Raw genomic sequence first — 24,654 nt, forward strand, 5'->3', positions numbered from 1 at the left:
CTGAGTTCAGCCTGGCTGTTAGCCGGGTGGAACATACCTCCCCATAGAATACCTGATCTGTTTTTAACCTGTTTTTAATAACTAACACACTCTTTTTCTCTCTTTTATATCCTTTTATTTCAGACTTACTAACACTCTTGTCGGTCGACGCGCGACAGGTCTATGTCCTCAAAAGGGGTTCGACCTTAATGGAAGATGGATAGATAGATAGAACTGTAATATAGACAAACATTGTGAAACATAAATACGACGCGAATTAGGAATTTGCAGCGAATTTTACGAATACGAAATACTGTTATAGGTCTGCACATGCGCAAACGCATTTAACTGTATTTCCGGTTAAAAGTAAGTGCCTCAGATTTTGTGTTCTTATGAAATAATGCATGATTCAACACTTATACAGTATAAGTGATTAAAAATGAATAGGCTGCTTTAATGCCTCGCTTGTGGACATGTTAAAGCTGATTATAAAGTTGTCAATTCGGTAATACCGTTACTATAAACAGACACAGCGGACTTTTTTTTACCACTTTCACTGACTTTTCTGACTTCCAAACATGCACAGGCCATCAACTAACTCCAACGTTGGACCCAGGTTCTCTTACATGTGTACTGTTATTTTGTGACCTCAGGTACCATTATTCAAGGAGAAATAAGAGACCAATATAAACTGTTGTACATAAATCTTAGTTGCAATAATTAGCTTAGGCTGAGAGTTGCAATGCGCTCCCTCTTGTCCATGGGTGCAAAATGTTATCAACAATTCAAAGGTTAATGAACACTAAAACTGCAAGAGCTTATTAAAATTTACCTTTCTAAACCACAAACTCATCCAAATGGTACCATTAAAGCAAGAAATAATTGATTTGTATTGACTAAGGTTTCGTTTTGTACGCTGTATCCGCCATATTGGAAAATTGACCCAATATAGGTCAGGTCGCATTACACCAATATTTTGTACGTCGCGTTATGTGTTGGAGCCAAAAAGTCGATAACGATGTGGTATTCGATACAGAATACACTGTTTCAAATTTAAACATAACAATGTCAGCGAGAAAAGTGTGTTGAAACATTGTCGTGTTTTTATCGGATGCATGCAAATGATAACATCTGTAGGTTTCAATTTAGGTAAATTAAACATGGTTATGAAGTTTATTCATTATTTTCCTCAATTTGTCTAGAAGGACGTCTGTAACTCTGTTTAGTGAAGCGCGCGGATTCGCTGCGCTTAACTGCACCCATGTTTATGAAGGGGTGCATATGGACTGCCAGAGGCGCCATAGCAAAAATTATCAAAGGTTCTGGGAGTCCGTTTATATTGACTACATAAATCTGAGCAGAGCTCAACATTAACCTAAAAACCAACTTTTTTATTTTTGCACATTTAACAAAAATATTTCAGCAATTACAGTCTAAATGTAGATTTGTGCCAATGTTTGATTATTAATGAAACTACATGTACTAGTCATTCCCCTCCACGTCTTGATCAGCATTACATTTTGCGTTGTATAAAAACAAAAACATCATGATTTGCGCGGGTTCAGTGGAAAAAAACGCACCGATTGGACTTTATTTCATCACATCTTTAAATAGTAACAAATCCGCTAAGAAGTTTTTATGGGGCCGTGAATACGCCCACGCGTTATCTTTAGATATGTGACATGTACACGAAATCCATTTGGTGCTCTTTTTTAACACGAAAAACAAGTTTCTTGTATCTAGTAACGGAAGTAGTAATGTTTAATTTGACTTTAATAGATCTTGTGTATTTCGGATAGTCTTTCGAACTTAGCAATTCACCATGTGAAAAAATTGGTATTAAAAATGCATATATGTCTGTATATATCGCTATATGTATACATGTCCCGGAAAATCGTCAAAAGTTCCGGAAAATTAAGCTCAATGTCCCGGAATTGGTCTGAAAATTTATGGCATGTTTGGGTACCAGTACTGGACAAATTGGAAAAGCGTCATATTGGAAAAGCGTCATTTCATCCTAATTGGGAAAATTATAAGCAATGCTCAGTAGACTTGACTGTTAATGAAAACTTGCTATAATCAACCCGTGTCAACTAGATGTATGCGCTGAACCAGATATATAGATAACATGTTATGGCCTAAAGCAAAATAAGCGTGACATTTTGTAAAAAAATAAAGTTATTACAAGTGGAAATAATTTAGATGTTTCTATTTGCAGAAACTTCAAATTTTATGAAATAGTTAATGTTTCAAGGAAATCTTTTCATTTAGTATGAACAAAATAACCATGACTAGCAGAAAATTTGTTAAAAATATAAAAAATGTATAAAAAATTAACACAAAATATAAGAATAAAAGAGACATGTATATTATTATCTATCCATTTTATGAGTTAGTTGGGATATAGAGAATGAAAAATATACCTATAGTACTTCATGCATGATAAACATCCTTACATGAAAATAATTGATAAAATAAGAGTCACAAGGTAGTGTAAACAGAATCTTGAACATTGTCAGTTTTATTTAAAGTAGAATCAATGACTATTCTGTACACAAACATGTTTGTCATTTAATACCATGGCATTAAAATCAATGTTCAAAATTTGCCCAACTTATTTTGCGTAGTTTTTGAGATATGATGTCACGAATTTAATTACTAAAATCTCGACTGTTGGGACAAAAATGAGAAGTTACATATGAAGTATCAGTTATAATAACTGTTATTAGTGTAATGGAGGAGACTTCTTGCTCTTTTACACATTTACACAATATACAGTTCTATTAGGCAGAAAAGGACAGTAATCTTGTATTTTAGTTTTTGAAAAATAAGTATAAAAACGCAATATTATGTTGCACTTGCTACTTAATTTATTGGCATTTTAAAATTAAGTATTTAATCAAATGTGCCTTGTAGATCTATATTTTTTATTATTTTATTCAAGATGAAAACCAAGGCAGTATGAAAAATAATATCTGTTGAAATATTTAACAGTTTAGTGTAAATATTTTTAAGAATTAATAAAATATATAAATGTGACTGTTGGGACATGTTCCTTTGCAATAAGACCATCATTTTGTGTGTATTTTTGCATATTTTACACTACAATGTAACAAAATTATTATAACAGAGGTTTGGGAATTGTGTGGACCACAGAGAATGACATTTTGAGTCCATTAATTTAAAATTTTGGGATCTGTGAATAGTGACTGTTGGGACAAAAAGTTTCTATAGCTAGTATGATGAATTGATAAACCTGGAAGGTCAAAGACCAGTCTTATTCTCTCAATGGCTGTTCAATGAAGACAATAACATGCATGTATACTAGTATATTTAGGGTGATGTTAACGCAGAAATAGAGGCACTTTAAACAGCCGTGACTGTTGGGACAAAAACCGTGATTGTTGGGACACATATTCCAGGCAATTGACAGTTGATACTTGACAGCACATAAGTTTGACTAAAATATGTATACCTCTGTTAGGGTCTTAAGAATAAGTTAATCTGCTGTCGTTGTCAAACAGTGAGTATAAGAAGAGACACACCATCAAACCGTGACTGTTGGTTCAAATTTGATGCATTTTAGAACACAAATATCCAGAATACAGGAAATATTATGACAAAGGTTAGGATACCATCTTAAGATGGTGCCTAATGTTAAGTGAAATAGATAGGTAACACATTTAAAGCTGCCTGTATTGTTTATTTAATGCAATACATGTATATAATAAAGGTATAAAAATGCTCATTTGGCCTCAATTGGGTATATTTTTATAAAACACATAAAATTAGAAAATGCTTGTGTTTTCTCTCGAAAAATGATTTTCTGAATAAGACAGATAGTTTTGCTGCAGTATAAATACAAAAATAATTTAATATGATTCACAAATATCTTTTAACATGCATTTCTTATTTACCAAAAAATTAATGTCACGCTAAAATGGCAGTTTTTTGCAAGTTTAGGCAACTTTAAAGTTTCATTATTCCCTAATGAGTTGGCAAATTTATCTAAAATTTTCAACACAGAAAGAGTGAAACCTATTGAAATGAAAACATAATCAGAAATATGATTGCAAAAAGAAACTATTCTTAAACATGCCTTCAAAGCCTGGCCTCACTGAAAAAAGGCTTATTTTGCTTTAGGCCTTATCTGTTGCAAAGCAGGATAATTAAATATATGCCGGAAAAAAGCACCCATATGACTTTAACCCTAAAAGCAAACTAAATCTAGAGACCTACCTAGTGTACACCTGAATTGTAATGTAAAACAAAAGTATTTACTAATGGAAACTTAGTTTGTTTTTTTGCACTTTCATAGGTCGTCCTGGTCTGAAAATGAGCAGTTCTGAAGAAGTCTCCTGGATTTCCTGGTTCTGTGGTCTCCGTGGTAATGAGTTTTTCTGTGAGGCAAGTACACATTGTGCATCAATGTACAATATATTCGAATAAAAATTTGATAGGTTTTTCTGACCATTTTTAGAAAAGAAGTCTGGTCCAATGAAGATATTTTTGGCTGAGTGGAAATGGTAGTGTTATGACGTTCCCTGGTAGCAAATGAAATTCACAATAACATTCTGACATGAAGTACAAAGTACCTTAGGCAGTCCTGTTTGCTTTGGCATCATCACTATTATTTTGAAGACAGAAAAAAGGCATATGTTTGACTTACACATGTTCTTCGCATAATATTTAATGTTGCTAGACAAAATGTTGTCATGATCACAAATTATACATGGCAACAGGGTTGGCACCAATCGACCGCCCCCGGTTTTAACCAGCGGTTTTAACCGGTTAAAACCGCCCCGGTCAATACTCCTGAAGTGGTCATTACTGGTCAATAGTGGTCGATTGAACTTTAGCCCCAATTTTAATTAATATTCCATGCCTAATTAAACTATATTGATAATATAAATTAAACAGACATGTTGCCAATAATGTCTTAAGCTATTTATACCCACTATTTTATACCTGTTCATGCAATTTGTAGGCCAATCTCTCGACATTTTGCAAATTAGTCAAAGTTGGTAGATTGGATTTTTCTGGTCGATTGAACTTTTTTTCAATTATAATGATTTATGAATTCTCAGATAATTCTGTGCTTGATTCAGCAAGAACCTGTCAATTACTGTGTATGAGTTGTTCCTCATGCCCCACTGTCCCCACAGTCTCCTCACCTATACAGGATGGGGCACCCAAAACTGATAATAGGGCCTTAAATGGCACCTTTTTGACACAACCTTTACTTGTCATTATCCCCACGCTTTTTGAAAAAAAGGTGGGGATATTGTGGTGATCTCCGCCGTCCGTCCGTCCGTCTGTCCGTCCGTCTGTCCGTCCGTCCTGGCCACTATCTCCTCCTACACTAAAAGCACTAGAACCTTGAAATTTACACACATGGTAGCTATGAGCATATGTGCGACGGTGCACTATTTGGAATTTTGATCTGACCCCTGGGTCAAAAGTTATAGGGGTTGGGGTGGGGCCGCGTCAGAAATTATCACTCATTTTTTTAGGTTATTTTACATTTACTTCTTTATTTCTACACCGATTCACTTCAAATTGATACTGGACCTCACCTATGACAATACGGTCAATCTCAACCATGCATGGCCCCATTCCCAACCCTGGGGCGCCCCGCCCACATAGGCCACACCCACCAAAAATTTCCATTTACTATAATTTTTTCATTTCTACACGGATTCACTTCAAATTGATACTGAACTTTTGTTATGACATTAGGGTCAATCTCAACTATGCATGGCCCCAATCCCAACCCTGGGGCGCCCGCCCACATAGGCCACACCCACCAAAAAAATCCATTTACTATAAAAAAAAATTAGGTTATTTTACATTAACTTCTTCATTTCTACACTGATTCACTTCAAATTGATACTGAACCTCTCTTATGACAAAACGGTCAAACTCAACTATGCATGGCCCCGTTGCCAACCCTGGGGCGCCACGCCCACATAGACCACACCCGCCCAAAATTGCCTTTTACTATAATTTCTTCATTAATACACTGATTCACTTCAAATTGATACTGAACCTCTCTTATGACAATACGGTCAATCTCAACTATGCATGGCCCCATTACCAACCCTGGGGCACCCCGCCCACATAGGCCACACCCTCCCAAAATTGCCTTTTACTATAACTTCTTTATTTTTACACCCATTCACTTCTAATTGATACTGAACTTCTCTTATGACAATACAGTCAATCTCAACTATGCATGGCCCCATGATCAACCCTGGGGCGCCCTTGGGTCAAACATGCGGCGTGGGGATACGCGTCGGCCTCTGCCGCGCCATTTCTAGTGTTTTCTTGCCTAGATTTCTTTAAATAATTTTTAAACAAAATAGTGAAAAATTCTTATATTTTCCATTGATATAAAAATAAAAAACATAATAAGAAATAATTAATCAAAGAAAACAATAATTGAAAAGAAGAGTCTATAGTAGACCCACAATTGGAAAACATTTTTGTTGTCAAAATCAAGAACTTTGATTGCTTAATCATTTGAATACCAATTGAACTTTTAAATGTGAAAGGAAAAAAAACGCTCATAATACAGAAAGGAGACTACTTATAAGTTACTATTAAATTAATAGCAAGTAATCGCCTTATGTGTGAGTGATCTGAAATAGATTTGCTTCATTGTCAACATCAGAGACATAAAACTGCATGGATTTTATTACCAATTAAGGCTTAGGGGCCAGATTTATGACCCTAGAAAACACAAGAGTTCTGTTTGTCCATCTGCTTATCAAATAGATATATCAATAGATAAGTGAAATACTATGGTAACTACAATAGTAAAAATACTTTAGTAACAGATGTGATACACCGAGATAAAGATATTGCATAGGTCCTTATATTTAAGGCCATTTCCATAAATAATAAAGATTTAATTTTTTACAACTTTAAAGATTTTTTTTACAATAAATGACTCAAAGTTTATCAATTACAGAATAATTATTGATTTAATATAACATAGCTCCTTTGTGATGTTTTCATGCTACAATTTTCAATCGACCAGTATTGACCAGTATTGACCAGTAATGACCGGTTTTAACCGGGTATTGACCGCCGGCCCGGTCAATACTCAATTGACCGGTCAATATGCCAACCCTGCATGGCAATGTTGCATTTGAACTATTTGATATATGATTTAGTTTGCAAATGCACCAGGCTTCCTGAAAAGTCCCAAACAGTGCCTGTCAACCGGACAGGCTGATGGAAAAGTAAGCCTGTCCGGACAAAAATTCACCTGACCGAACAGCGTGAGTTTATAACTGAAGAATTTAGTAAAGTTTAACTCATATTTATTGCAATGTGCAGCCTGTGTATAAGTATTGGACAACTATAAGTAATTGATTTTGGAACATATAACATCAAATCATGTGTTCTTATGCAATTGTAACACACTTTAATTTTAAAATATGGGATTCATTCAATATAATATGTAATTATGTAGTCAACTTGTAAAAAATATACTCATATATTATCCGTACAATAGAAATCTTTTACAAGACTATCTGTTTTATATTATCAAAAATAAAATGATAATGGGCTTGGCATTATGCGATATTACACTGATATAAGCACATTTCCGTGTTATTTCATACGTTCTGACGATACAGAAAGCAAAACATTGCTTATATATGATGATGACAACTTCAAATTTGACAATTTCGATCATTTGTATAAGCATTTTTTTCATGTGTAGTTTTTTATTACAACCTTTGTAATTGGATAGATGGTTATATGTCGGAACAATGAAATTGACGTTTTCGAAAAGACAACAACAAAGGGAGAGTACTCTTAAGAACTAGTAACGCGTTAGTGTTCTTAATGACAAAAAGGCTCGAAATTCACGAAAAGAGCGATTCCAATTGGGTTTAATCGTTCTTTTGGCAAGTATTAAACTTTTCGGTATTTAGTCATATTTTGTTGGGCCTGTCACAAGGACCGGCAATATTAGAAACTTCGCCGGACCGTAAAGAATTTTGCCGGACATGACCGGCGGTCCGGCCTTTTCAGGAAGCCTGAATGCGCTAGTGCATGTTACACAACACAGAACAAAATCACCTATGGGATCCCTTTTATGGCTTCTTTTAAAGAGCAGGAAAACTGCTTACAATTATGCTTATGAGCATATGATATTGATGTATTATAAACAATGCTATCAAGCAAAAAATTACCCTAGACTTAAATATTTTTTTAGGATATTACCATATATCAAGGGATTTGAATCCATCCATAAACAAACTTCATTTGGCTGGGGATATCAATTCAACTAATTTGCTTGTTTTAATGATGATGACTATAAATGTCACCAGGTGGACGAGGACTACATTCAAGACAAGTTCAACCTAACCGGTCTCAATGAGCAGGTGCCACATTACCGGCAGGCGCTTGATATGATCTTGGATCTAGAACCAGGTAGGGTCTCTACCACAGACAGACACAGACAAGTATTCGAGCCTTGCTCTGGGAAAATGCATGAGAAAAACGTTTGATGTGTCATCCCATATTAGCCTTGCAGTCAGCTACTCTGGAATGGCTTTTTCTGTGTAAAGTGGATTTACGCTACTAAGAGACTAAAGTAAAATGAAAATTACTATAAAACTTGGAAAGTCGTCCCTGAATGGCCTGTGGGGACTTCACGGGCTCATATGGGATGGCACTCAGGCCTTGAAGAATTTTTCCAGAGCTACTCGCCCTGCAGGGCGAGTAGACCTGACAATCCACTCGCCCTTCACTTTAATCTACTCCCCCTGCATTTAAAATACATATATATATTTATAGTTATGATCAACCAGAACCTTTTTAACCTACGTAACATAGTGACACTTAACTGCAAACAAATTAACTACATTATCTGATGGATTTTATTTGCTTTCCTTACGTTTTCTGCAACTGTTTCCTTTTCTCAATTCTTTCTGCTTCTCGTTTTGATGACTCTCTGTCTCCACCACCTTGCAGATTTTAAAATAGAACCTTTTTCATGCCGAGTTTTAATATTTCAGACGAACGTTTACTGAAAGACACGCTTTATTGACAAATGGTTACAATATGGTAAATTTTGGCTAAGGCTTCTGATCCCGAATTATTCTGTTTATTAACAATTATTGTTTCTGTTTATTTTTAATTAAATATAAGAAGTGTTATAATCAACCAGTTATGAATTTTTAGCTCACCTGAGCGATAGCTCGGGTGAGCTATTGTGATCACTCACCGTCCGGCGTCCGTCCGTCCGTCTGTCTGTCTGTAAACAATTTGTAAACATCTTCTTCTACTAAACCATTGAGCCAATTTCAACTAAATTTCATGTGGAGCATCCCTAGGTCATGGGACAAAAGAATTGTTAAAAAAAAATTGATCACATAACCAAGATGGCCGCCATGACCATATATGGTAAAAACCTTAAAAAATCTTCTTGTCAGAAACCGCTCATCAGATTTTAAAAAATTTCACAGGGATGACCTTTGAAGGCTCCCCTGAAAAAGTTGTTCAAAGAAATTTGATTCGTCAAAAAACATGGCCGCAGGAGCTCGTTGAACTTTGCATGTTTATTCGTTTTTGCCTATTTTGTGAAAACTTTCAAAAATCTTCCACATTTTTTGTCTGATCCTTTCCAAATTTGCACAGTGTCTTTATATCAATGAGGACACGAACCCTACAAAAAATGAGCATTATTGGTCCATGAAGTACAGAATTACCTCCCCTTGAATTGAGAAAATGGTGTTTATGCAATAAAGTCCAAATTTTTCATCCAATTCTTTCCAAACTTGTAAGGATTTAGCATGGTTCAAACAAGGGAAACAACTACGGTTTATGCATGTTCTTTTTATTACAGATTTGCCTCCCTTTAATTCATTCAAAATCTCATTTTACAGCAGAGATTCCAAATCTGACCTGTAAATGAGCCCCATATTTACTGCCAGTGCTAGGTTACCTTTTCCCATTTGATCATTCTTAAGTATTGGTCTTGTAATGCTGCTACTGCTTCTGCTACTGCTACTACTACTACTACTACTACTACTACTACTACTACTACTACTACCACTACCTCTACTACTAATACTAGTACTACTACTACTAGTACTACTACCACCACCACCACCACCTCTACTATTACTACTTCTACTACTACTGCCACTACTACTACTACTTTTACCACTACTACTACTACTACTACTACTACTACCACTACTACTACTACTACTACTACTACTACTACTACTACTACTACTACTACTACTACTTCTACTACTACTACTACTACTACTACTACTTCTACTACTACTACTACTACTACTTCTACTACTACTACTACTACTACTACTACTACTACTACAACTACTATTACTACTACTACTACTACTACTACTACTACTACACCACCACCACCACCATTCACAGTGACAAAAAACGTATTCACAAAATGGCTGCTACTACAACTTATAGCCCATATAGGGGGGCATGCATGTTTTACAAACAGCCCTTGTTTCTATGGGATTTTAACCACAACTGTTCATGTTTATCTCCGACACATATTTTTAGGTCACCTGTCATGAAGTGACACGGTGAGCTTATGTGATCGTGTGATGTCCGGCGTCCGTTGTGCGTGCCTGCGTGTGTCCGTGCGTCTGTCCGTCAACAATTTGTTTGTGTAGACAGTAGAGGTCACAGTTTGCATCCAATCTTGATGAAATTTGGTCAAAATGTTTATCTTGATGAAATCCGGTTTGGGATTGTATTTGGGTCATCTGGGGTCAAAAACAAGGTCACTAGGTCAAATAATAGAACAACCTTCTGTAGACAATAAAGGTCACAGTTTTCATTCAATCTTTATGAAATTTGGTCAGAATGTTTATCTTGATGAAATCTGGGTTGGGATTTTATTTGGGTCATCTGGGGTCAAAAACTAGGTCACTAGGTCAAATAATAGAAAAACCTTGTGTAGACATTAGAGATCACAGTTTTCATCCAACCTTTATGAAATTTGGTCAGAATTCTTGATGAAATCTGGGTGGGATTGTATTTGGGTCATCTGGGGTAAAAATCTAGGTCAAATAAATAGAAAAACCTTGTGTTGACACTAGAGGTCACAGTTTTCATCCAATATTTATGAACTGTGGTCAGAATGTTTATCTTGATGAAATCTGGATTGGGATTGTATAGGGGTCATCTAGAGTCAGGAACTAGGTCACTAGGTCAAATCATAGAAAAACATTGTGTAGACAATAGAGGTCATAGTTTTCATTTGATCTTAATGAGTCAGGTGAGCGATTCAGGGCCATCATGGCCCTCTTGTTTATATTGATATTTACATTAAAATGAAATTTTATTCTTCATGGAATGACCAATATATTTAACTGTTTTTTTTTCACTTTTAATCGATAAGCTAAGAGCACTGACACCTACCAAAAGAGCACAGCCGATTTCGAGAGTTCTTTTTACTGTGCCTGTGACGTCATTTTTCATTGTCAAAATGAAGATGCAGTTTCTTCTAGTACTAAACCTATTTTTTGTCCTTTCGAACATTTGTTCGCAATTTGTATCGATGCGGCAGGAGTTCTGGAACTGAATTTATATTTCTCAACTTGCAAAACAGCACTCGCCCGGTCGGTCGAGTATTTAACAAACTTAACTCGCCCGACCGTCAACTTCACTCGCATATGCGAGCGGTCGAGTGGATTCTTCAAGGCCTGGCACTTAAAGCCCCTGCATTTAGCTCCAATTTTTAAGAGAGAGGCTCATTTGTATTCTATCTCTCAGTTTCATTGAAATCAGCTCAAGGCTACAGGTCATGTACTGCTTAATTTTGAACTGGGCATTCTCAGGTTCTTGGTTTTGTAAAGATAAGCTTGTAACATTTTCTTGTTCACAAATTATTCTATTATAACAATGGCTGGCCTTTTAAAGCTGTTTATTATGATGTCGTGACTGCTCACATACAGTATATAGCTAAGCATCTAAACGGGAGAAGTGTTGATTAAAATTAATTCTTTGTGTGCTGCATTCATGTGTTGTGTGGGCTAAAAAATGATGTAAGCTTTGAAATTATATAAATTATCAAATGAAGAATGAAGAATTAAAAGCCCATGGCTGTAAAGGAGCTTATTGAATTAAATGTAATATCAGAAAAAAAAGATTCAATAAAATGCTGTGGTAATGACTTTGACCAGACTGAGCCTCGTTTGTATTATAGTATACTTGTAGGTAAGCTTGTACTGAAGTCACACTTGAAAAAAGAGGTATATTTAAGTCACACTTATTTTAATAAGAATTTGGGTATATTGACAGTAGACAAACAAAAAACTACTTGTGAAGATCACCCCAGTTACAGAACATGTATATATTAAGAAATTATAACAGTTAATTATTGAATGTGTTCATTCTGTTGTTGTTGTTGAGCAGATGATGAGTTAGAAGACAACCCAAACCAGAGTGACCTGATAGAACAGGCTGCAGAGATGCTGTATGGACTGATACATGCCAGATACATCATGACCAACAGGGGCATAGCTCAGATGGTGAGTTCTTTCTTCTGTTTTACCAACCTTCTGGTATTTGTAGACATACAAATGACAAATATATGAGACTATATGTTAAGGCTCTTGACAAATCATGTGGCAACTTCAACTTGCAAGTTAGAGTTTGGTCGAATTTTATTTATTTTTATTCACTAGAAACCAATAGGAACCTTTTTCACAAATTTGTTTTTAGCTCGGCTGTTTTCTGAGAAAACCCGAGGTATTGTCATAATCAGCTCGTTGTGTCATCCGCAGTCTGCCGGCGTCATGCTAAAACCTTGACATTTTGCTCTAAAATCAGAGTGCTTTCACCTATAACTTTGAAACTTCATATGTAGATGCACTTTGATGAGTTCTACACGCCACACCTATTTTTGGGTCACAAATCCTGACAAGCTTTCATATATTCAAAACTGTACCCGCAACCGAGCTTTGGCACCCATTATGCGGTGCTCTTGTTAAATTAAGCAACCATGCTGCTCAATGTTATATTTAACCCATGTGAAACACAAAAACATCGTAAAGGACACAATGTCCAATAACTTTTAAAATTTCCCAGACCTCACCAGATTTTACAAGACCTTGTTTTTATTTAACCAAACAAAAAAAAATGTGTTTTATTGTGTTGATTTTTATAACTGAGGCTGTTTAAAAAAAAAAACTGAGCTATTGTCATAGCCTGCTCGTCGTCAGCCGCCCGCTGGCGTCGTGCTGAAACCTTAACATTGCCTCTAAAATCAAAGTGCTTCCACCTACAACTTCATATGTAGATGCACCTTGATGAGTTCTACACGCCACACCCATTTTGGGTCACTAGGTCAAAGGTCAAGGTCACTGTGACCTCTAAAAAAAGAAAAAAAAATCTGACAAGCTTTCACAGCCGAGCGTGGCACCCTTTATGCGGTTCTCTTGTTATTATGACGTTTAATAAGGTTATCAAATCTAAATACAATTTAAAAAACACTCAATTTTAACATTTGATAATCAACCTACAGTTAATGTTTCAATTGAAAGTGAAGATTAAAGATTGTGAGTTTTTAGCTCCACTGGCCAAAGGCCAGCGGGGCTTATGTCATGGTTCTGTGTCTGTCGTGCAAGCGTCCGTGCGTGCGTGCATTAACTTTTCCTTAAAACATCTTCTTCTCCTAAACTACTGGTCCAATTCTGATGAAATTTCTCAGGAATGCTCCTGGGGTGAACCTCTTTCAAATTTGTTCAAATTGTGCCCCTGGGGTCAAATTTTGACCCTGCCCCGGGGGTCACAAAAAATGAAAATTTGCTTATATAAGGCCTATTTTGTGAAAACTTTCAAAATCTTCTCGTCCATAACCATTGGCCTAGGGCTATCAAATTTGGTATGTAGAGACATCTAATAGTCCTCTACTAAATTTCTTCAAATTATGCCCCTGGGGTGAAATTTGACCCTGCCCTGGGGGTCACAAAATTGAACATATGCTTATATAATGCCTATTTTGTGAAAACTTTCAAAATCTTTCGTTCATAACCATTGGGCCTAGGGCTATCAAATTTGGTATGTAGAGACAACTAATAGTCTTCTACCAAATTTCTTTAAATTATGCCCCTGGGGTCACATTTGACTCTGCCCCGGGGGTCACAAAATTGAACATATGCTTATATAAGGCCTATTTTGTGGAAACTTTAAAAATCTTTCTGTCCATAACTGTATGGCATAGGGCTACCAAATTTGGTATGTAGTGACATGTAATAGTTCTCTTCTTAGTTTGTTTAAATTATGCCCCTGGGGTCAAATTTGACCCTGCCCCGGGGGTCACAAAAATGAACATATGCTTATATAAGGCCTATTTTGTGCAAACTTAAAAAATCTACTTCTCCATAACTGTATGGCATAGGGCTACCAAATTTGGTATGTAGTGACATCTAATAGTTCTCTAACAAATTTGTTCAAATTAAGCCCCTGGGGTCAAATTTGACCCTGCCCCGGGGGTCACAAAAATGAACATATGCTTATATAAAGCCTATTTTGTGCAAACTTTGAAAATCTTTTTGACCATAACCGTAGGGCTTAGGGCTACCAAATTCGGTATGTAGTGACATCTAATAGTTCTCTACTTAGTTTGTTCAAATTATGCCCCTGGGGTCAAATTTGACCCTGCCCCGGGGGTCACAAAAATGAACATATGCTTATATAAGGCCCATTTTGTGCAAACTTAAAAAATCTTCTTGTCCATAAATGTATGGCATAGGGCTACCAAATTTGGTATGTGGTGACATCTTATAGTTCTGTACTTAGTTTGTTCCAACTATGCCCCTGGGGTCAAATTTGACCCTGCCCTGGGGGTCACAAAAATGAACGCTTAAATAATGCCTAATTTGTGCAAACTTTAAAAATCTACTTGCCCATAACCGTATGGCATAGGGCTACCAAATTTAGTATATAGTGACATCTAATAGTCCTCTACCAAGTTTGTTCAAATTAAGCCCCTGGGGCCATCCTTAAAAATTCTTTTGTATGGCATAACCTGACCGACCCACTAAAATCGGCCCGACTTAATTTTTTTGTTACTTTCCAAAAAAAAATTTTTTTTGCTCGCCGAAAATTCTTTCCGCTAAATTTTTCCTTTCCGCTTTTTATCCTTTTTGGTCATTTGCGTCATTTTATTGAATGCTCCTTCAAGGATATCTAGAATAGCAATGGACAAAACGCGTACTGGTATTTATTTGAGTCTCCTATTTATTTGACATATGCGTATGCGATTAATTAGACTTTAAATACAATTAAACCGCTCCTGTTTTTCTCGTTTCCCTTTAATTAAAATACGCTTCTGTCGTTCAGGATAGTTTGGGAGTAAAAAAACAAATTAATTATCATCGTTCAATTCAATTCGGCAATCGGCAGAGATGTGTAATTATATCAGCATATAACTAATTATTTAATTTTACTCTTTAATTCAGATCGGTAAATATTCGGTAGAAAGATAAAAAGTGGTCAGCTTAGAAATATTTATTGACGGGTATTGTCACGTTTTTGTTTCATTTGCTTATCTCTTTATACGACTTTCCGACCGGTCGCTATTTTGGAGGCAGACGGCGATATTAAATGTGTATTCAAATTATACAACATCTGCGCAAGAATGACCCAATATTATCCGATAGCTCCAACCGTCCTCACGTTTCATTCGACAACATCATGTCATGTGTAAGCGAGCTCAATGCTGATTGGCCAGCTACCATTTGCACTTCATTAACAATAAGGTCAAGCAATGTCTAATCAGGTACAGACCGAGTTTCGTTAACTGTTCGAATTGCGAACACTTAAATTGAAACAAAGAGACAATATAGAAAACCAGTCTGGATTAAAATGGCGGATGTTTTCAACGAAATTTTACTAGATTTTCGCAATTAAGATTTTTCTTGAGCCAAATTCTCAATATTTTCACAAATTACTCAAATGGCGAACGACAGCGCGAGCATTGCGAACGTGTTATTATTGGAATAAATGCTCACTATTACAGGGCTCGCGCTGTCGTTCACCATTTGCGAAAGTAAAGCGAATTTGGCTTAAGAAAAATATAATTTGCGAATATGCTTAAATCTCGTTAAATTTCATTGAAAACATACGCCATTTTAATCCAGAGTGTTTTATAAAACTATTTTTCTGTTTGTTTCCATGAACAATTTTAAGCGCATATGGTAGCTGGCCAATCAACATTGAGTTCGCTATCGGGTAATATTGGGTCATTTATGCGCAGATAATGGAATACACAGTTGATATTGTCGTCTGCCTACGATATAACGACCGATGGCAAAAGTTGTATAAAAAATAAGCAAATGAAAAGAAGCGTAACACTCAATAAATTATTTTTAAGCTGATCACTTTACAAATTTCTACCGACTATTGACCTCAATTGATATGATAATTAAATAATTAGTTACATGTTGAAGATGTTGCACCTTTATGTTCTTGATTGAAATTAAAATGTTATAATTACTTTGTTGTTTTTTTACTCACAAACTATGCTATTGTAAAGTAATATGTCAACCAAATAGTATATTAATTACGTATTTGCAAGGTTACTTGTTTTTATTTTCTGAAGTCAAACCATATGCACATTTTATTTCATGTGCAAAATGTGTACAATTTTTCGGACTGTCGTTTTCAGATAAAAGTATTTTTCGTTGATTATATTATATTTTCGAAATTCTTTATTGAAAAAAATAGACTTACGAATACACGTGCGGTGATACAGACAGTGCAGAAAAATCTTTACCAGAGGCAGAAGACTTGGAGCTTTATTTGATAATTACCTTTCAGTTGGGTATATGTCGGAGTTCAATGTCAGAAAAAAAAATTACTAAAAAAAAACATCCCTACCTACCTACCCACCAAAATTTACCTGGGTCGGGTTATGCCAAACAAACAATTTTGTAAGGATGGCCTGGGATCAAATTTGACCGTTCTCCAGGGGTCACAAAAATGAACCTACGCTTATATTGGGCCTATTTTATGCAAACTTCAAAAATCTTCTGTCCATAACCATTGGGCCTATTTCTACCAAATTTAGTATGTATTAAAATCTTAAGGTTCTCTACCAAGTTTTCTAAAATTATGCCCCTGGGGTCAAATTTGACCCTGTCCCGGGGGTCACAAAGATGAACATATGCTTAAATAAGGCCTATTTTGTGCAAACTTTGAAAATCTTCTTGTTCATAAGTATAGAGCCTAGGGCTACTAAATTTGGTATGTAGTGACATCTAATAGTCCTCTACCAAATTTGTTCAAATTATTCCCCTGGGCTCAAATTTGACTCTGCCTCAGGGGTCACAAAACTGAACATATGCTTATATAAAGTCTCTTTTGTGCAAACTTTAAAAATCTTCCTGTCTATAACCAATGGGCCTAGGGCTACCAAATTTGGTATGTAGTGACATCTTATAGTTCTCTACCAAGTTTGTTCAAATTATGCCCCTGGGGCCAAATTTATATATAAAAAATGCTCACCCTTCCAACTTTAAGCGCCCAGTGGGACTAGGAAGAGAAAGTCACATGCTTGAGTACATTTCAACCCATGCACATTGCACGCTTTTTTCGCATAAATAACAGTGGAGCGATACAGGGCCATCATGGCCCTCTTGTTAATTCATTTTTGCAATCATTTAAACAGCCACTGGCACTGCTGACTTTCTCATGATATCTTCACAAGGAACAGGCAACAGTCATGTGGTTCCTTGTTTTCAATTTACAATCATCACAAACCAGTAAAATTCAATTCAACCAATCAAAAACATGTGTCACAAAACGGGATGCAATATTTGACTGGTTCTAAAAATTGCACTTGGGGTATGTTCTGTCGACAGCAAACAAGGACACAAGGACTGACAGTTAAGAAAATGTTAGAGGTTCGACATCTTTTGCATGGGTTGCTTATATTTCATTTTACATTATATATCGGAAAGAGTATGTTATGGAATGGAAAAGAAAATATCAACATGTATCACGATAATATGTGTGTAATTGTGTAATACAGAAATAATGTAATAAAAAAAAAATTAATCACACATAAAATGTATTACCCAGGTAAATATTTACTTATTGGTGTTGATATGTTAACTTTTGCTATGAAATTAATATTTATAATTTAGTCTTGCCATTTGCAAATCACAAGTGAAGTTTGTAAGATGACATTTGAAGATAAGTAGAAATGTTCTTGTGTTATTTTATTGAAAATAGATGTTGAACATTTTAAATTGTCATCTATGTTCAACTATATCGTGTCTGAAGACAAGTACTGTGTTCCAGTATAGTTTTATTTGATGTGTTCATTCTGCAGATCGAGAAGTGGCAGCAGGGAGACTTTGGGTACTGTCCCAGGGTGTACTGTGAAAACCAGCCAATGCTGCCCATAGGTGGGTACGAAGAAAGCAATATTTCATGTCTTAAATATTTACTGGCACAGAAAATTACCTTAGTAACAAGTTCAGTGTGGCAAGGTCTTTGAAGATGACTGAATAAGATCAAAAATTCTAGTGAACTTGAAATTGCTTGTAATTAAAGATTGGAGTATTTTGGCGTTGTGATTATTCATTGCTATAAAATAGAATTGGCAAATGATATTCACTTAGACTTAGTCATTACATCTGCACTCGAATTATACAATGATTGGCCAATAAACAATTGTTCATTGATCAATCCAGTATCTCTGGATGATGTCTTTGTGGTTTAATTATGGCACGTACTAAAACAACAAAACCTTATTTATTTGCCAATAATGATGTTCATTATCTCGGTCTGGTGTCTTAAACTACTTATACTACATCTACTAAATATTTTTCATCTGCAAATGACAATGATCAATAAATAAATGTCTTGTTTTATTACTCGCATTGACCATTTGTCCAGGTCTCTCTGATGTTCCGGGGGAAGCCATGGTGAAACTTTATTGTCCAAAATGCCAGGATGTATACACGCCAAAGTCCTCGCGTCATCACCACACGGATGGGGCCTATTTTGGCACAGGTTTCCCGCATATGCTCTTTATGGTGCATCCAGAGTACAGGCCTAAGCGTCCAGCGAATCAGTTTGTACCAAGGTGAGTAAATTGGGGAAGACAAATAGAGCACGCAATAAAATATGAAATTGTCTGGAAAGTTATGGAATATTGTTAATTTGTATTCTGTTGTAGCAAGTCTACTGGACCAGGAGTATGCCTATCAGCGTTTGAAAAATATCAGGGATTTCAATGGCTTTTGAAAAGCAGGAGTCAAATGACCCCATGCTTAAATTTTTTAGGGGTCAAATGAAATTCTTAAGGGTTAAAAATACTTTAGTCTAGATATTTGGTTTCTACATATTTGTTTATTGCTCCACAATTGTTGCTGAATATACATTTTCGTATATTACTATATAAAAAAAACATAATTTATGTAATATAAAGCACATTGTTTGTGTTAGTTTCATTGTAACATTTGCTTCAAAATGATGCAAGACAGATAATATGGAGGGGTCAAAAGTAGAAAAAAAAATCAAAATAACTGCATCGAAAAGCAAGATTCTGCTTGAATTGAAATCCCTGCCTATAAATCAAATGACTTAAAAATGATCAAACATGAGCTAAACATTGTGGATGGAAATGTTTACCGGTGCTTCAAGCATTACAAGCATTAGAAGTCTATATGTTTCTCATGTTGAACAAACTATTATATGCATCACATGTGAATAAAAAGAAGTGGATATCAATGTACTGTTTTCACTTGTATGTGTTTAGTGCTCCAGCTAGGCATAAATTGCAGGGCTCCGAAGCCCCTCCCTGCCCCTCCGACGATCCGCCCTGCTCCTCCGAGCATCCGCTCTTACCTAATACGACTACCGAAATGCCCTTCTGATCAGCCATCAGCGCAATTTGCAAGTTACATAACGAATTGACATGTACTAAATAACGTATGCACATGATCCAGTTTCAGCCTGTTTGAAATGCAGTCAATTTATTTTCCAACTGCCCTCATCACGCACCGAAGATCATTATCAGCAAACTATAATACATTGACTGATTAGTGGATACACACAGTGTTGTTCTATCATTGCAAGCCTTCAATGCTGCATTATATCGTTGCTTGCTTATATTGTTCTATAATTGCAGACAAGGGCCCAGTATCACAGACATACTAGATTTTATTAGCCCACCACATACGCTGAGATTAGAGTTTCCATTAGCTGAGTATTGCAAATGTCGGTCAAGGCACAAACAATCTCAATTCTCAGCTATAGGAATATGCACACATTCCTCCTTAAACTCAGGGCTGAGTCAGACTCAAAACTCCAAAAAATTCTGTGAACACCAAAGAGACGATAATGATCAAACTTATTTCAAAAATTGAGAAAAAAAAGGTGAATAAGAATATTGACTTGAGTATGTGATACTAGAATATTGACGCTGTACTATGAGCCCCGTTCTCTGACAAATGGGTTTAATGCATGTGCTTAAAGTGTCGTCCCAGATTGATCTGTGCATTCGACAGGCTAATCTGGCATGACACTGTCTGCTGTAATGTTTTCTTTTAAAAGGAAGTTTCTTATTAGCAAAAATCCAGTTTTGGCGAAACCTGTCGTCACTGATTAGCCTGTGCAGACTGCACAGTCTCATCTGGGACAACACTTAATGTACCTGGTTTAAAACCAGTTATCCAAAAGCGCGGTTCATATTTTTCCATCATTTCAGACAAGTCTCTGGTATATTGTAATGTAATTACAGACTGCACAGTCTAATCTGGGACGACACTCAATGTACCTGCATTAAGCCCTGTTATCCCAGAGCGCGGCTCATATTGTTCCATCATTGCTGACAAGTCTCTAATCATGTGATTGCAGGCTGTACGGGTTCAAGATTCACCCTCTGGCGTACCAGCTCCAGTTCCAGGCGGCAGCAAACTTCAAGATGCCAATGCGTGGCATCGGTCACAACAGCAGCAAGCGTTGACTACTTGCCAGGAAGGCTCGGTCCTAGGAGTCGCGTTTAAAACATCATGTCATACAAATTCACAAGGCTCCTTATGATTAAAGGAAGGTCTCAAAATGAAGAAATTGTTTAAGGCTATGACATTCTTTTAAATCTTATTAAGGCTCGTAAGTTATGAGAAATTGAGTATGTGACTGTCTTTTTTATACGAAACTTATTTTCTTTTAAATGTTCACAAGACTTGTCAGATACGATTAAAGGAATGTCTTAAGATAGAGAAATCTCTTAAGTCTGTGACTGTCTTTTTAACAAATCTGATTTTTCTTTATGTTTGCAACCAATAAATAAGGATTTAATGTGTCAGTTTTTACCCTTTTGATAATGTAAAAAATTTGGACTAAAAATATCACATACGTTTTTATTCTCAATAGGAGCAATGTGATGATTTGCACAGAGTAGTGCTGCCCAGTCATTTGAACAGATGTGTTGACGAATGAGAACTATTCTCAGCAAACTGTATGTTAGAAATAATTCTCAATTAGGTCATACAAATCAACGATCACATGTTTTGAAGTAAAACAATATGAGGTCAGAGACTGCGAGTTACTAGCAGGCGGTTCTGGTTTTTATGCTGGTTGCAAAAGCCAGTTTCACTTTGCTTCTGAAGGGGAAAGGGTTAAAGTTAATATGAAAAGAATGCTAGGTCCTAACATAATGAAGCTTTGGGTGTGAAAGGACCTTATAAACTTTGAAATACACACACTTGCATGCAAATGTAATATTTATTTTATGTTACGCCTTTTTTATTTAAACTAATTTTACAAAGCTGATATAATTAAATGGGAAAACTTTAACATTAGGAACTCGCAAAGGAATTTCAGATTTCCTGACTGGAAGTTAAATTTGTGTAGTAAAAAAATGAATAATTTCATGAAAACTTATGGCTGATGCGGTTGTCACAGAGGTGTAAAACTCTACTCACCAGCTTGAATTTGTGCCCAAAATTTTAATCTGGATAATAACAAATTTCCATAATAAAAGTAAAATCATGCCATCCCATTTTGAGATATTTCAGCCCATTGATTTTGTTACAGCTGCCTGTTTGGTAGCCACGTGCTAAGATTGTATAAAATTTATAAAAATGTGTTTGACGTTATAAAAGGTGATGATCATACTGTTTTCAAAAGTATATCGTCCAAATTTGTGCGTTTAACCTCATGGTTACCATATATTGTACATTTAGTATCATAATATATTGTATTACTGACTTTTAAACCTAAATAGACATATGCAAATTATTTTCTTTATAAGAGTGAATCACAAGTTGAGCAGTAAAAATGTTTGAAATTTTTTGTTAAGAATACTTAACATATGCTATCTTTCATTGACATTTGTGTCAGTCTATTTATGTTTGTATTTCTGATACATGAACAAATAAAACAAAAGAATGCCATTGCTGTGTTTGTTTGATTGATAATAAGCCCTGCAAAGATTAATGATCCATTAACACTCCAAATTAACAAATACTTTGTTAAATAAAGTTAACCCATTAACAATCAGTGTGCCTTATAGCAATAGCCAAACTTTCAACGCTAGACATGGTCTGGTAAGATTGATATAACAATATTTTTGTTGGAAAATATATTCCATTTGAATTTCCCTTAACGATATCCGAACATTTACAAGGGAACATGAGATGGCCTGTGTGGGAAGCATGGCCTAGTTCTCATGAATAATAATTATGTTATTAATTAGGGGAGCTTCTGTGAAGATGTTCTCCTCCTAGTGATTCAGAAGAAGAAAAAGAGCGTTCAAAAATGAAAGTATGTGGGGCAATAAATAACAGAATGGCATTGCATCACGGAATGATTGGGGTTTTCCCATGATTTGGAAGTTGCCTGTTGTGATCTATTGTAATAGCGCGCTGACCTAATAGAAAGCACGAGCAAGTGCCCTCCAAATAAATGCAAACCAAATTAATCTGGTCCTGACTCGAGATCATACGTAAAACAAAACAAGATGACAAACCTCAAACGATTTTTAGATGCTAAAAAAGTTGCAGAATGTTTGAATTTTAACGTTTTAATACCAATATTATTTGTTTTAGGGTCTTCCTATTGTAATAAACCTTTTTATGCCATTTTTTGTTGTTGGAAGTTTTTATATAGCATAATAGTATAGGCCAGTGTTTATGGATTAAACTTAAACTGAGTATATTCAATCTGCCATTGGGACTTCTAGGACCAATTGCACAACATGGTGATAAGTCATTATCTAATTCATTATGTCATCCTGTCCCCACCTATGTTTCAAGTAGAGAAAATGCCAGTGACTTTGAAATGAATATGCACACTGGCTGTAAAATGAAAAGATCATATCAGCTTGCACAGGAAAACTAAGTTAACTGGCCACTGTAGTATGAATGAAATACACTTTAAATAGGCTAAGAATACAAAATAAATGTAAATCATATTTTTAAACAGAGCCCTCTTTTTATGGAAACGTAACTGTTTTATTTTTAATCTTAGGTGAAAACCTTTTAGATTCCTGACAGAAATTAGCAGGGACCTTTACAAACAAATATTTCCGTAGGTCCCTGAAATTATTAATTGTGCTAAAAATTGATATCATATAATGTGATAAAAAATAAATGTCATAATTTCTATTCACAATAACAAATGATTTGTAATAGCAAACTATAAGCAAGAGCACCACATGACGGGTGCCAACGCTCGGCTGCGGATGCAGTTTTGAATAAATGAAAGTTTTCAGATTTTCTTTTGATTTTTTTTAGAGGTTACAGTGACCTTTGACCTAGTGAACACAAAATGGGTGTGGCGTGTAGAACTCGTCAAGGTGCATGTCCATGTGAAGTTTCATAGTCGTAGGTAATCACCTTGTCATGATAATAGAGCAAAATGTAAAGGTTTTAGCACAAAGAGGGCCATACGACGAGCTGGCTATGACAAAACCTCAGGTTTTCTCTGAATACAGCCGAGCTAAAAATGATGGTATCTTATTAATACACAGGGGCGTAGCTAGCATTTTTTAGTTGTAGGCCCGGATATGATACATAAAAAAAGGGTCCGGGGTCCTCCCCCTGAAAATTTAAATGCTCCCCCAAAATTTATTTTGGGGGGAGCATATAGTCGCCACTTCGTCTGTCCGTCCATCCGTACGTGTGTCCGTCTGTGCACAATTTTTGTCCGGGCTATATCTCGGCAACTAATGACCGGAATTCAATGAAACTTTATGGGAAGCTTCACTACCAAGAGGAGATGTGCATATTAACAGCGGGTTCTGGTCGGATGATTTTTCACAGAGTTATGGCCCTTTGAAATTTCCATTAACATTACATTTTTACATATAGTGCAATTCTTGTCCGGGCTATTTCTCAGCAACTAATGACCAGAATTGAATGAAACTTTATGGGAAGCTTCACTACCAAGAGAAGATGTACATATTAACAGCGGGTTCTGGTCGGATGATTTTTCACAGAGTTATGGCCCTTTGAAATTTTCCATTAACTGTACATATAGTGCAATTCTTGTCCTTGCTATTTCTCATCAACTAATTACCAGAATTCAATGAAACTTTATGGGAAGCTTCACTACCAAGAGGAGATGTGCATATTATCAGCGGGTTCTGGTCGGATGATTTTTTACAGAGTTATGGCCCTTTGAAATTTTCCATTA

The 24,654-nt window shown here is 35.8% G+C and overlaps 1 protein-coding gene across 1 annotated transcript; it reads left to right on the plus strand.

The window, feature by feature from the left end:
• The first annotated feature begins 287 nt into the window (after positions 1–287).
• LOC127838299 (casein kinase II subunit beta) lies at positions 288–22,412 on the plus strand. Its single transcript, XM_052365949.1, has 7 exons — positions 288–345; positions 4,298–4,386; positions 8,325–8,427; positions 12,412–12,527; positions 18,338–18,413; positions 18,907–19,096; positions 20,872–22,412. Exons 2-7 carry the CDS (start codon positions 4,315–4,317, stop codon positions 20,978–20,980), a joined length of 666 nt encoding a protein of 221 aa, XP_052221909.1. The 5' UTR covers positions 288–345; positions 4,298–4,314; the 3' UTR covers positions 20,981–22,412.
• Positions 22,413–24,654: the final 2,242 nt, after the last annotated feature.

The sequence above is a fragment of the Dreissena polymorpha genome, chromosome 7, assembly GCF_020536995.1.
Source record: "Dreissena polymorpha isolate Duluth1 chromosome 7, UMN_Dpol_1.0, whole genome shotgun sequence".
Lineage (NCBI taxonomy): Eukaryota > Metazoa > Mollusca > Bivalvia > Myida > Dreissenidae > Dreissena > Dreissena polymorpha.

Excerpts from the sequence above, each read along its gene's own strand:
- LOC127838299 (XM_052365949.1), top strand. The coding sequence starts at position 4,315 with ATGAGCAGTTCTGAAGAAGTCTCCTGGATTTCCTGGTTCTGTGGTCTC. Across the intron at positions 8,428-12,411 it reads GATCTTGGATCTAGAACCAG|ATGATGAGTTAGAAGACAAC; the intron begins GTAGGGTCTCTA and ends GTTGTTGAGCAG. Across the intron at positions 12,528-18,337 it reads ACAGGGGCATAGCTCAGATG|ATCGAGAAGTGGCAGCAGGG; the intron begins GTGAGTTCTTTC and ends TTCATTCTGCAG.